General features: G+C 57.3%; 1 protein-coding gene across 1 annotated transcript; it reads left to right on the top strand.

Annotated features, from left to right (window-relative positions):
- Window positions 1-9,335: 9,335 nt before the first annotated feature.
- FABP2 (fatty acid binding protein 2) lies at window positions 9,336-12,713 on the top strand. The gene is made up of 5 exons (XM_079771654.1): window positions 9,336-9,373; window positions 9,460-9,572; window positions 10,678-10,850; window positions 11,672-11,779; window positions 12,433-12,713. Exons 2-5 carry the CDS (start codon window positions 9,506-9,508, stop codon window positions 12,481-12,483), a joined length of 399 nt encoding a protein of 132 aa, XP_079627780.1. The 5' UTR covers window positions 9,336-9,373; window positions 9,460-9,505; the 3' UTR covers window positions 12,484-12,713.
- Window positions 12,714-14,093: the final 1,380 nt, after the last annotated feature.

Below are 14,093 nucleotides of genomic sequence, written 5' to 3'. Positions count from 1 at the left end.
ATCTCCTGTAGTGACTACTCTTAGAGCCATGGTCACGTCCCCGCCCTGTGTCCCTTTGCCCAGTGGGAGTGAGTTAGGCTTTATGTGACCCAATCCAGCAAATTCCTGTAAGAAACAAGCTTCCCTTTTCCAACTAGCTCGCTCCAGCCAGTGACCTCGGGGACCGTGGAGTGCTGCCCTACCTCCCACCGGGGGTCCCGACGGCCGCTCTGCTGGGCCCACGGCCTTCTCTGTCACTGCCCCGGCCTCTGGTCAGCATCCACCGTCTCTTCTGGGCCTGCCACGGCCGCAAGGTCCCAGGGATAGAGTGGCCCCAGGTTAGGAGGGCCGTGGTGTGGCCCTGTGCAGGGTGAGGAAGGTGTGGCTGAAAGATCTGTTCTTGTGGGGGTGGGGGTTGAGGATTTTGTGTGTGTGTGTGTGTGTGTGTGTGTGTGTGTGTGTTTGGTTTTGTTTAGTCCTCACCCAAGGATATTTTCCACTGATTTTATAGAGAGTGGAGGGAATGGAAGAGGAGGGGAGAGAGATAGAAACATCGATGTGAGAGATTTGATTGGTTGCCTCCTGCACACACCCTGACCAAGGCTGGGTATTGAATCTGTGACCCAGGTACAAGCCTTTGACCAGGAATCAAACCCTAGACCCTTTGGTGCGTGGGTCGGCGCTCACCCCTGAGCACACCAGGGCTGCTGTTGTGTTGTATGTCATTAAACTCTGAGAAGTCGATGGAGTGTGACCAGCAGCGAGCATTCGCATTTTCTCCTGGCCGTTCCCAGCGGTCCCCTGGCGTGACAGGGACGCACGCCCACAGGAACGCTGAGTCCCGGGAATGGAAGCTGGTGGCGGGCGGCGTCCTGAGCGATCACAGAACCAGCAGGGTCTGCGGCATCAGGGACAGCAGGGACGAGACCCTCGCTGTTTCCACACAGACAGGTCTGAAGGCCCCGGCGCTGAGCTTTCCCTCGCAGAGGGCGCTCGGGGAGTGAGGACGGGGTGCGCCTGACGGGGACGCACCGAGCACGTGGCCCCGGACACTGCCCGGGGGTCGGGCCCCAGGTGTGCCAGCTGGACAACAAAATGTGAAAGTTCCTCTTCTCAACTCAAGTTTCCAAATTCCCATTCAAAACCGTATTCGTTTCCCATTGCGGGTGTAACATGACCACAATGACTTAGAACAACCGCTACCGCATCTCACCTTTCAGGTCAAAACCAGCCCAGCCAGGCCGCCTGCCTCCTGTGGGGTCCCCTGCCCTGAGCTTCAGGGGCCCTGCTCAGCCCTGGCCTCTCCTCCTCCAAGCCAGCAGCTGGCGGCTGCCAGAGCTAATGTGTACCCTCCAGGTCCTCTCTCCCTCCCTCTCCCTCTCCCTCTCCCTCTCCCTCTCTCTCTCTCTCTCTCTCTCTCTCTCTCTCTCTCTCTCACACACACACACACACACACACACACACACACACACATGCCCGGCCTCTGCTTCCACCATCGTGTCTCCTTCTCTGACTGTCTCCCTCTCAGAAGGGCCCTGTGGCAACACCAGGAGCAAACCAGGCCCACCAGGTCGTCCGGACCTCCTTCCAGTGCACATGCTCAGCAGTCACGCTGCAAAGCTCCAGCGGCCGTGATGGGTGCCCCGCCCCCGTTCCTGGACGGGTCTGGGGCTGGGCTGTCACCCAGTCACTGTCTCCCGGGGTCCGGGATCCAGGAATTTCAGACACAGGTCATCAGCACACACGCTGCCCTGCTCTGCTCTTCGGTGAGCAGAGAACGTATTGTAAAGCAGAGCGCACGCGGGTTTTGGAGGCTGTCAACCGTGCGTGCCAGCGCCCGCAGAGCCCAGGAGAGGAGAGCGGGCTCTCTCACTGGCTGGGTCGAGGCGAGGGTCCCGACGGAAGTTCTGTCCCAGAAGGAAAAACGAAAGCTCTGCTGCCAAGGAGCTGAAACGTGACTGTGGAAACCACATCCAGAATGAATTCCACCTGCGTCATGTTTGCGTTTGCCGAGCCCTTTCCCGTGGGCACCTGGGCGTCCACCCCCTCCCCAACAGCGACTCTGTGCGGCTGGCGGTGCCCCCGCCCGCCCCCCGCCCCCCCGCCCTCTGATTTCAGAGCCAAGGCTCAGCGCTTCATCACGGGTCACAGGTACTGTTCTGAGGTGCCCTTGAGCCCACGCCTTCGCACAGCGCCCCTGCGCCCTCTCTCCTCTCCGAGGGTCCCGTCGGCCTGTGTCATGTCACTAACTTCCCACCTGTGGCTCCCAGGCTGCAGCAGCATCTGTAGAAATGCCAGCCCTTGGCCCCTGCCCGCCTGCACCTCAGTGCTCCCATGCTCCCTGGAGTGAGAAGGGCTGAGACACCGTTCTTCCTCTCACTGCGCTCCCCCATCCCCCTCAGGTACTGGTACCTGACTTCCCCTCTCTCCCCAAGTGCAGCAGCCCCCTCTGCGGGGAGGGGACACGTGGGCCCTGGGGGCAGGGTGATGGCTTGTCCCCGCGCTTCCTCTCTCACCTCGGCTTCAGCAGGAGCTTCCCCCTCAGAGCGGTCGCATCCTCCTGATGGACCACGATCCCAAAGTCAGCAGGGACAGGGGGTCCTCCCCCCTCACATCCACGCTGCCCCAGTGCAAGGCGCCCAGCAGGCCGAGCCCTGGTCTCTGAGACGCCACTTCAGGCCTCTGATCACTGGAGAGCACAGGAGCCACCACCCGGCCACCTCCCGGGGCCTGCACACACCTTCCCAGTATCCCCACCGCCCGGCCACCTCCCGGGGCCTGCACACACCTTCCCAGAATCCCCACTCCCCACCACCTTCCAGGCCTGCACACACCTGTCCCAGGGTCCCCACAACCCGGGCCTGCACACACCTTCCCAGGGTCCCCACCCCCACCACCTCCCGGGGCCTGCACACACCTGTCCCAGGATCCCCACCCCCACCACCTCCCGGGGCCTGCACACACCTTCCCAGGATCCCCACCCCCACCACCTCCCGGGGCCTGCACACACCTTCCCAGAATCCCCACCCCCACCACCTCCCGGGGCCTGCACACACCTTCCCAGAATCCCCACCCCCACCACCTCCCGGGGCCTGCACACACCTGTCCCAGGGTCCCCACCCCCACCACCTCCCGGGGCCTGCACACACCTTCCCAGGATCTCCACCCCCACCACCTCCCGGGGCCTGCACACACCTTCCCAGGGTCCCCACCCCCACCACCTCCCGGGGCCTGCACACACCTTCCCAGAATCCCCACCCCCACCACCTCCCGGGGCCTGCACACACCTTCCCAGAGTCCCCACCCCCCACCACCTCCCGGGGCCTGCACACACCTGTCCCAGGGTCCCCACCCCCACCACCTCCCGGGGCCTGCACACACCTTCCCAGGATCCCCACCCCCACCACCTCCCGGGGCCTGCACACACCTTCCCAGGATCCCCACCCCCACCACCTCCCGGGGCCTGCACACACCTTCCCAGGATCCCCACCCCCACCACCTCCCAGGGCCTGCACACACTTTCCCAGGATCCCCACCCCCACCACCTCCCGGGGCCTGCACACACCTTCCCAGGATCCCCACCCCCCGCCACCTCCCGGGGCCTGTACACACCTTCCCAGGGTCCCCACCGCCTGGGCCTGTACACACTCCCCTCAACGTGCTGTCCTGGGAGACAGTCCCACCACCCATGGGAGCTGGGACCAGAGATCAGGCAGCTGCTCTCATGGATGATCCTCACTGAAGCCGTCCAGTCCTCCATCCGACCTCCCCACGTCACCTCTCCATCCCGTCACACCCGTCACTCGTTATCTTACAAGAGATAGAAGTGGGACTGAGGCGAACACAATGGCGCCAGGACTTCTCCCCAAAGTCTGAGAGGAAATGAGGAAGTGCAGCAGCCTCGGGGTGGGAGGGGCGCTGGCCAGGGTGCCAGGGCCCAGGGGAGCCCCAGGGCAGGGGCTGGGGAGCAGGGGTGGGATTAGCAGTGGTGACCAGGGGGCCAGGGCCCAGGGGAGCCCCGGGGCAGGGGCTGGGGAGCAGGGGTGGGATTAGCAGTGGTGACCAGGGGCCAGGGCCCAGGGGAGCCCCAGGGCAGGGGCTGGGGAGCAGGGGTGGGATTAGCAGTGCTGACTGCAAGGACAGCTGCCACCAGGAGGCTCAATAGTCCCTCCCACCAGCCTTTCCTTTTTCCCAGAGACCAGCGGGGCCTGGGGGAGCCATTCCTGTCCGTCCCGTTAGATGAGGCGATTGGCCTCGCAGGGCACGAGGTCGACTGCAGAGGTCACTGTGGACCCCTCCTCAGGGTCACCTCCCTCTGGAGTCCTCCGCCTCCTCCCTGCAGACAGACACCCCAGCCCCAGCGCCAGGCTGCTGGCAAGTGTCAGCTCACAGCTGGGCTCCCCAGAAACTGTCCCAATCCTGAGGGGCTGTCTGGCTCAAGGGGGGACACGGACCCGACCCCGTCTAAGTGAGGGACAGCACTAAAGGCCCATCCAGTCCCAGATCCCCACAGAGCACAGACCCAGTGACCCGCACCCCGCCCGCCGGCCCCTCGGCCTCGCCCACCTGGGGTCTCCCACGGGCACCCCTGCCCCGTGCTCATCGAACCCGGTTACACGATGGGCCAAAGGTGCCGCCAGTGACTGGAGTTATCTTTGACCATTGGCACCAATAATCGCTCTGTATGTTGTAAACTAAATAGATAACAAACATTTATTGAGTAAATTACCCGTTTAGTGCACCAGCTTTAAAAAAAAACAAACTTTGAATACAAGTTTCCAAATAAATCTCCAGTGGCTGCTATGCTGTGCCTCTCTGTGTCTTTGGCACGAAGTTTGATTGCTGAATGTTTTGCCTCCCTCCCCTCCCCTGCCCCCGATTCTGTACTGGAAGTGAGCGCCTCGCTAGCTTCCCCCAGTCGCGGGGCACGAGGTAGCAAGGCCTGGGCCGCACGGGCCGCAGAGCAGCTATGACAGGCAGCGGGCTGGGCGCTGGGCAGGCACCTCCCTCCTCCAGCAGAGGCTCAGAGTACCAAAGGCCAGCAACAGCATGGACACGGGAGGCAGGATCCAGCCTGGGGTCATCTGCACGGCAGCCTGGGCAGGAGGGTGATCTGGGAGGCTGGAGGGCTGCCTGGAGTCGGCGGCCCTGGGATGCGCTGCTGCAGGCAGAAGCCAGGACGCTGGCAGTGAGCAGGGGCAGAGGAGACCCTGCTAGTAGGAGTGGGCCTGAGGGCCAGAACAGTCAGAGGGCACCTCCTGCCCCCCACCCCCTCCCCCGCCAGGGCCAGCAGGAAGGACTGTTCGCAGCCCTCTCCTCCCTGAGGAGGCTGGCCAACCTGCAGCCCTGCCCGCCGAGGAGGCCGGTGGGGACGAGACGTCGTAATTGAAGGAAGGGTCAAGTATTCTTTAATAGAGTAGGCAGATCCCTTCTAAACACGGAATTAGAAAGGTGACTGACATTAAAGATTAAAGCCATGACCTTAGGACTCCAGGCGGTTGCACCCATCGGAGGGGGGCGGGAGAGATCTCAGCACACATGTGCCCCGGAGCCACGTCCCCGAAGGCCCTGCGAGCATCCTTACTTACCCGGTCAGAAAGCACCCGCTGCCACCGGAAAACACTTCTCCCCGTGGACAAAGATGAATTTGCATTTTAGTTCAGCTCCATAACTGTGCTCTTCAACTTGCGGTCACAGAAGGATGGACAAGGGGTGAAGGGATAAGCAGACAGAAAGTGAATGGCCAATTAAGTGGTTAAGGAAAGTGACTCTATCTGAACTAACCCGTGTCCTTATCAGTGGGTGAGTTAAGAAGCAAATTGCTATTGCCAAGGACAGCAGCATTGCGGGGGGCAAATGTCAATGTCCGACGGACTGAGGTGTGCAGGGGCCTTATCTGTACTCAAAGATCCCTCCCACAGCAGAGCTCCCTGAGGGGCGAGTCCTGCCCTGATGCCGCCGGGAGATAGGGCGCCTGCGGCCCAGCTGGCACCACGGTCAGCTTGCTCAGCTCCTCTGCCCGCCACCTGGGGCGTCCCTACCGCCTCTGCTTCTCTCCACTCCAGTCCTGTTCTCGGTCTTTCTCTTCCTGAAGGTCTCCCAAACCCCTCCTATATTTGGTGCCAGATGAAGCTATGTGTGTACGCACATATACATACACACTTGTGTGCGTGGGACTATATGAAATATGCACATACACGTATGTGTGAGTGTACACGCACACACTTCAAACTAACAGAATCCTAAACATTACCACAATTCTGTCCAGCTGGTAGGGTTAGGAGTCCTTGACTCATTTTTTTCTTTATGCCTCTTAATATTTTCTTACATGCATTGACTGCTCCTTAACCTATAATTTAAAATTTTTTCTTTTTTCTAAATATATTTTTATTGATTTCAGAGAGGAAGGGAGAGGGAGAGAGAGAAACATGGATCGGCTGCCTCCTGCACGCCCTACACTGGGGATGGAGCCAGCAACACAGGCCTGTGCCCTGATCAAGAATCAAACCGTGACCTCCTGGTTCATAGGTCGATGCTCAACCACTGAGCCACGCGTGGCTGGGCTAAAGTTTTTTCTTAATGATGTAAAGGAGTATTTAATGAAATGGGAAAATGTTATGATAGTTGTTCATTTTGAAAGTGTTTACAAAACAGCATGTATGCTATGGCTCCGACCAGCTTTGAGGCTGGGTATCTGCAATGGGGGGCCTGTGCAGGGGGCCCCTCGATTCGGCTGCTAGGCGGGAACCGCCTAGAATCGGAGCAGCCAGCACAGGCCCTGCTGCTGTTATTCACCGTTAGCTACTCACCGCTGCTCCCCGGGCGGGAACAGGGCGGGAATTAGGGAACATGGCGTATTCTGCACAGAATTTCTGCACGTTTCGGGGCATCTCTGCCCTCAAACTGGACGTCTCCTGGAGAAACCTGACGCCACCGCGACCCTAGAGTGAAGAACGGCCCGTGGAGGCGGCAGCAGGAGTGAGGTTGGCCCGGCCACAAGCAGGCGGCCAGTGGGAGGCAGGCTTATTGGACGTGGCATTGAGCGGCTTCTTACGGGCCAAGCAGGTGTTAGGAGAAAAGCAGGGGCGAGGGGTGGGGTTTCCAGGCGGAGGAAAGGGGTGCCCTGAGACACGATGGGAGGGGATGGGGGTGAGCACCTGCTTGGTACAGGAAAGAGTGCCAGGGGGTTTCTTATTGGCAACAGCACCTTGATGGACGGAGAATGTGCATAAACCAGGAGGGCTGGCCTGGGGGAGACAGAGGCCACGCTGACGGACATTCCCCAGCCGTGCCGCCGGGAGAGTGCAGGCCGAGCGCGGAGAGCTGTGGCCGAGGGTGGAGGGCTGCGGCCGGGGCCGTGACGGACTGCAGCCTGGGTGTCATCGGACGAAGCGTGAACTGACGGGTCGGGAGCTGGGAGGCCAGAGTGACAAGTGGCTTCTCCACGTGGACTTGGGGTCCCCTGGGTGGTGGCAGGACACAGGTGGCAGTGAGCCAGCTGCCAGTGTCGATGGCAGATAGCACGCGATGGGGACCGATGATAACGACAGACCAGACCGGGAGGAGGTAGATAACGTGAGGCCGCGGCTGGAAGGTCATAGCTGAGGCTGGAAGGTCATGCCCAGTTGGAAATGGGCTCAAAAGAAAAGCTTTTCTAAAAAAAAAAAAAAGGCGGAAACCTAAGGTTTGGGATGTGGCCTGGGGAGCAGAGATGATGTGACCCGCCTGCCTCTGTGTGGGGTGCACATGTGGGGCAGGAGAGGAGCAGCCCCCTGTCCCCCAACCCAACCCCCAACACAGACCACTTCCCCCTCCAACATGAAAAGTCAACCAACTGGGGACAGCAAAGCAGGTTCAGAAGCGCTGAGGGAGGAGGGAGGCTGACAAGGCTGCTTCCCATGAGTGACACTGGACACAATTCTCTGCAGCCTTCCCCACCTCTGGGCGTTGGGGGGAGGACCCCTGACCTCTGGAGCCTGCCCTCTGGGGTGAGCCCCCAACAGGGCACCGCCTCCCCCAGTCTCTGGGCTGCGTGTCCTGGTGTCTCTTCTGAGCGACGCTGAGACCCCGGGAGGTCACTGCGCTGGGAGGCTGCTGACCCCGCGGCACAGGGCAGGCTCCCAGGAGAGGCAGCCACGCGTGGCCTGTGCAGCAGACAGCACCCGGCTGGAGCCTGGCTGCGGACAGCGCCTGTGTCCACACCTGGAGGGCACGGGGTGGGGGCGGGGGAGGCGAGGCTGCAGACACCGGCAGGAGCCCGAAACCGTGTGCACGCGGTTCCTTCTCTGCCCTGGAGGACACACGGGCCAGCCGGAGCCGGTGCGATCGCCTCGCCACACCTGGGGCTGGTGGCCACCGCCCTGCTCTGGCCCGGCTGATGGAACGGACAGCGGGCAGCTCCCTGGAAGGGGAGCCCGGGACCCCAGCCGATGGAAACCTGGCCGGGCCCTGTCTGCTCAGACGTGTGGCCGTCGCTCCCCGGGCCTGGGGGCTGGCCCGGCCCGGGAGCTACTCCACGACCGGCGGGAACCACGGGCTCGGCAGTCACGTCCCCTCACAACAGCCGTCTTCGGGGATGACTGTTCAGGCTGCTTCACAGTGAACTGGCTCTGCACACAGTTCACAGTTTCCTTGGGGCCTGGCAGGCGGGGGCCTGTGCTGGGAGGGCTGAGTCCCTCCCACCCTCCCTGCGACCCTCCACCCCAGCCCCCCACACAGGAGTCTCCGTGTCCCCCTGGGCCAGGTTTGCGGAGGGCAGGGCAGGGAGAGGGGAGAAGGGACAGGTTTTAGTTAGCGGTGGGTGTGACAGACTTGAAGCTGGCTCTCTGATGGGAGTTCTCATGTTTCCCGGCCTCCTTTCTGCCTCTTGAACCTCCCCTCACTACCCCCCCCCCCCCCCCGCCCCGGGCCCATCACCATTCAAGGGCAAACACCAGGGGCCGAGTCTGCATAGGGACCAGGCTCAGCACCAGGTGCGGTGGGGTGGGGGCCGAACTCCCAGCAACCCCAGACACAGGGAGGGACACGTTTGAAAGCGAGTGGGTTTTCCATCTCAGTGTCTTATTAACTTGGGTCTTGCAGCTGCACTTGGCCAGAAAGTCTTACTGACAAGGAAGTTGCTATTGTGAAACGGAGTAGCCATTAAGTCTCGCTGCCCAGCTGTTACTTGATCTATGCTCCAGGTTATCTCCAATGCAGCGTGCACTTTGAACCTTGGAACAAAAAAAAAGCCTTCCTTCAGATCCTATGGCTTCTAATTCTTCAAGCAAATGTCCCACAAGCTGTGGTTTGAGAACGAGCAGGCGTGCTTACCGTGTTTTAATTCAGTGAGCTTTCAGGAGAGGAACTAAGGGATTTATAGGAACAAAAACTGCTTTGCATTCAGTGAACTTAGGTGAGGTGACCTCCTGAACTTTAAACTTCCACATCACAGCGCGAGGTTGGCTCTAAGATAAGAAACAGAATAAATTCTCTCCTCAGGGCGGACCTGAGTCTCGCGCAACCAGCTCAGACTCAACCGGAGATCATGGCGTTTAATGGGGCCTGGAAGATCGACCGGAACGAGAACTATGACAAGTTCATGGAGAAGATGGGTAAGGGCCTCCCTCTTTCCTGGTTCCTTCTTTTGCTTCCCACAGCGTCTTCCTCACCCCCTGGCCCCGGGGGCTCCGGCCGCGTGCTGGCCCAGAGCAGGGCACGCCGGCTCCCGGCTCCCGGCTCCCGCTGGAGACACACTGTCACTAGTGGAAGGAAAGCCTTGGGTGCTGCCCCCTGAGACGCAACGACACAGATGTTTCCTCGCGCTAGAGCTGACTGCGCCGTGTGGGCGCACGCGCACAGCTTCTTCTTATAAAGGGCAGGAGGGCGGTGTGCACGGCTGCTCCCGGGCCTGAGACAGTGCGTTCCAGGGCCGGCCAAGCCAAGGCATGGGATGAGGGCGGGAGGGCTCTAGCAGGAGTCGCAGGCCAGGTAATGACCTTGGAACAACCTCCTGACAACCTGGGGTTCCTCAAGGAGGCCGTAGTGTAACCGGTTTTAATAGCTGCTCCAACACGCGGAGCCCACACGCTGCCCAAGAAGGGCAGACACACGTGTGTCATTACTCAGAGCAAAAAGCTGCCTCCTCTGTGACCTGCAGCTCAGGGACCGGACGCTCGCGTTTATGGCATCTGTACGCTTTATGATAATGACCTTGACTGTAATAATCGCTGACTTCCTCATGTCGGTGACAGTCAGAAATGCCCCCAAAAGCAAAGATAAGGACGAAGGTCAAAATCTGAAGCCATTGTGGAAAGCAGAATTGCAGTGAGAAAAGAATCCTGTATTTGCAGAATTAAAGTTGTATATCCTTACACATGGATGAATGTCATTTTAATCCTTCATTGGTCATATCTGGAATTTGGTTTAACTCTGAGACAAAAGGTTGATCACTTCATTTAAATTACTCAGTTCTAAGGTTCTGTAGTTCCATGCTCCATTTATTTTTTCTCAAATTCGGGGAGAATAGCTTGTCAGGACTCGGACCTGCTGAGCAGGGACTTTTTCTGCAGAAGCACCTGCCTGGCTGCAAGGCCACGCCCTCGGGCCTCACACACACACACACACACACACACACACACACACACGCATGCACGCTTGCAAGGTGATGCTGTTAAGGCAGAACTGGCGCTGACTTCACTGCACCCCTCCCGCTTGCAGGCATCAACGTGGTGAAAAGGAAGCTCGCGGCCCATGACAACCTGAAGCTGATCATCAGCCAGGAAGGAAACAAGTTCACCATCAAAGAGTCGAGCGCCTTCCGGACCGCCGAAATCGCTTTCGATCTTGGTGTGACTTTTAACTACAGCCTCGCGGACGGCACAGAGCTCACTGTAAGTGTTCACAGCGAGGCCTTCTGGGCCTTTCTGCCTGCACTGGGGCCGCTGCCCCGCCCCGGCGGTGAGCTAGGGCGGGTCTCGTTCACTTAGGAGTTTACCACATTACATATCACACAGCTGGAGGGGACTGAATACACTTTTATTTCCACCCATATCTGTAAGGAACCTGGACTGAACAAGAAGAATTAGGAAAAGCGTTGAATGAATGACTGTAGACCTAGATCATAGATCAACTTTCCATACCTGACGGCAGCCAAAACGTTTAGCTCTCTAACCAGACATCACCGGCATTTAATAAGTGTAATTTAAATAATAAAATGATTATGAATGAGAAAGGGAAAGGCCTCATGCTAACCGTAGGTCATACCGTGTAATGTTTGAGATACTAAGTTTTGGGGAGTCATGTTTCAACTGATTTTTTGGAAACTTTTACGTCCTCAGAATTTTCCTGGTTAAATGCTACGCTTGCAATGACGATGAAAGTGTTAACATCTGGCCCGCTATGTGCCTAACAAAGTTACTAGAACAAGTCCATAACTAAAGCCAGCAGGGGTCCCGGCCCGGCCCGGGAGCTAACCAGAACCACCACGAGGTCCAGGCGCTCTGCTCTCAGGAGGGCTTGTAAGCCAGCGCGTGGGGCTGAGTGAGAGCTGGGCTGGCTCCCGGCGGCGGTCTCACCTGTGAGACGGAGAGCGTGACCACCGCACGGGGTCATTGTGAAGACGCGAGACGTCCACGCACCCGACTCGGAGCAGCGCCTAACACGTGGGCGACCCAGCGGTCCATTTCACCCCTGTGACTGTCCTTCTCGGTAGGGGACCTGGAGCCTGGAGGGAGACAAACTCGTCGGGAGATTCAAGCGGGTGGACAACGGGAAGGAGCTGAACGCTGTCCGAGAAATCGTGGGTGGTGAGCTGGTCCAGGTGAGCTGTAACGATGACACTGCTTCCCAAAGCCAAGAACGCCACGAGTCATTCATCCTGTGGCTGCCGAGTTACAGCTTCCACAACCAGACCAGTACTTTTCCCATAAACCTTCTGATTTTAGCAACAGACATCTTTTCTGATGCCTATTTATTGAAGCAAACTTACATACATGTCCAATACATCAATGCCTATTTTAACTGAAATGTGATTACAAACTGAATGTTTTTATTTTTTACTTTTTAACATATATATATATATATTTTTTTTTAAATTTTATTTCAGAGAGGAAGGGAGAGGGGGGAGAGAGAAACATCAATGATGAGAGAGAATCATTGATGGACTGCCTCCTGCATGCCCTACACTTGGGCATCAAGCCCGCACCCAGGCATGTGCCCTGACTGGGAATTGAACCTGGGACCTCTTGGTTCATAGGTCGATGCTCAACCACTGAGCCATGCCAGCCGGGCAAACTGAATGTTTTTAAGTAGATGTGGTCTGTAGCTGTACAAAATGCTGCTATCGAGAACAAGGAAAACACTATGAATTCACTTCAAAGTCATAATAGTATGTGAATCTAATCTAATATTTTTTCTTAATTTAGCCTTAAATCTTAATGCTGCTAACACCTCCTGTCTGTTAACACCTTTCAGACTTACGTGTACGAAGGGGTAGAAGCCAAGAGGATCTTCAAAAAGGAGTGAGCGGCGCCTGCAGCTCAGCGGGGCCCACAGGGACAGCGCTGTGCCCGCCTCCCCCGAGGGCAGTGAACTGACGGGCCAGCCCGTCCATGCACGACCCCGACTCCGCGTCCAGTCTCGCAAAGCAAAGACGTGAAAGCCAATTCAGGTTCCACAGGGGTACGCTCTCCAAGATGCACACTGATGGGTGTTCTGAAAGAATGTGACATTAGTAAAAGATGAATAAATATCGTTCCGACATTACTTTACAAGGAGCCTCTCCTTTAAAGAGAAAAAGCTACGTGACGTCACCGTGTGTTTGGGGTTTTTTCACACATTTGGTAAATAAACTAAAAGCATAGCCTGCATGGGGGTCTTTACAATCCGGCACTGGTTTTAAATATTTTCTTTTGTAAAACATATTATTATAAAAACAATATATATTCAACCAGAAAACTTAGAAGTAGAAAAGCACGTGGAAAATTCATCTTTGCACCAGCCCGGGCCCAGCGCTGGCCAGCATTCTGGTCTTAGCCGACCGCCCCCGGCCTCGTCTCTGTGGAAACAGGCATTTCTCCACAGGCATCACTTCCAACAGCATGACCATGTGCAAGCGAGAGGCCTGCCCCGCGTGTCTCTGACTGCCAGGGACCCCAGGCCCGAGGGGCTTGGAGGTTTCCACTCCTCCTCTCCACCCCAGCCCTGGTCAGAACCTCTGGGCAGGGCGCCGGGATCTGAGATCAAGGACCGCAGACACCGGCCAGGCCACCTACCACCCCTCCTTCAGCAGCACGTGCACCGCCAATGGCGTGGTCCGGGCCTTTTCCTTTCTCATGTTCTCACGTGACATACCACTTTCTCATGTTCTCACATGACATACCACTTTCTCACGTTCTCACACGATGTACCACTTTCTCATGTTCTTATGTGATGTACCACTTTCTCACGTTCTCACATGATGTACCACTTTCTCATGTTCTCACATAACATACCACTTTCTCACGTTCTCACACGATGTACCACTTTCTCATGTTCTTATGTGATGTACCACTTTCTCACGTTCTCACATGATGTACCACTTTCTCATGTTCTCACATAACATACCACTTTCTCATCTTCTCATGTGCTGTACCACTTTCTCATGTTCTCACACGATGTACCACTTCATTTTCTTCAAGCAGCTGCATTACAGGAGGGTGTGCATCAGGGGGTGGAGAGGGGTTGATATTTCGTGACTCTCTCTCTCTGAGCTTTTGTTTTGACTGCCTTTTTCATACTATGAAGGTAACCATGACCATGTATATCATCCTAGCCATGACCCAGCACTGTCCTGCTGTGGGTGTGCACGTGGCAGATACATGAGAACTGGAAAGAGATGTGAGCACAAGATGTAAACGCACAGATTGGAGAACACCTACCCTTTTGCAAAAGCGAGCCCTCAAATCCACTGTTTGGTTATAACTTCATTGAAAACTTCACAGAGGAAATAGGATTTAGATTTTCACATGCTTTTGTAAAAATAAAGGCTCCGAGACCTGTGCCTCGCTAAGCTCACCTTCTGCGTACCTGAAGTGGGGGAGGCAGGCGCTCACCACGTTGGGAAGTGGAGAAGCTGGCATGTTGTTCACTAGCTT

This window comes from Cnephaeus nilssonii (genome assembly GCF_951640355.1).
Source record: "Cnephaeus nilssonii genome assembly, chromosome: 5".
Classification (NCBI taxonomy): domain Eukaryota; kingdom Metazoa; phylum Chordata; class Mammalia; order Chiroptera; family Vespertilionidae; genus Cnephaeus; species Cnephaeus nilssonii.
This window is presented reverse-complemented; position numbering and strand designations above follow the sequence as displayed.

What these genes read in the sequence shown, in the direction of transcription:
- FABP2 (XM_079771654.1), top strand. Translation starts at nt 9,506, where the DNA reads ATGGCGTTTAATGGGGCCTGGAAGATCGACCGGAACGAGAACTATGAC. An exon ending in CAAGTTCATGGAGAAGATGG is followed by an intron (nt 9,573 to 10,677) that starts GTAAGGGCCTCC and finishes TCCCGCTTGCAG; the next exon opens with GCATCAACGTGGTGAAAAGG. An exon ending in TGGGTGGTGAGCTGGTCCAG is followed by an intron (nt 11,780 to 12,432) that starts GTGAGCTGTAAC and finishes AACACCTTTCAG; the next exon opens with ACTTACGTGTACGAAGGGGT.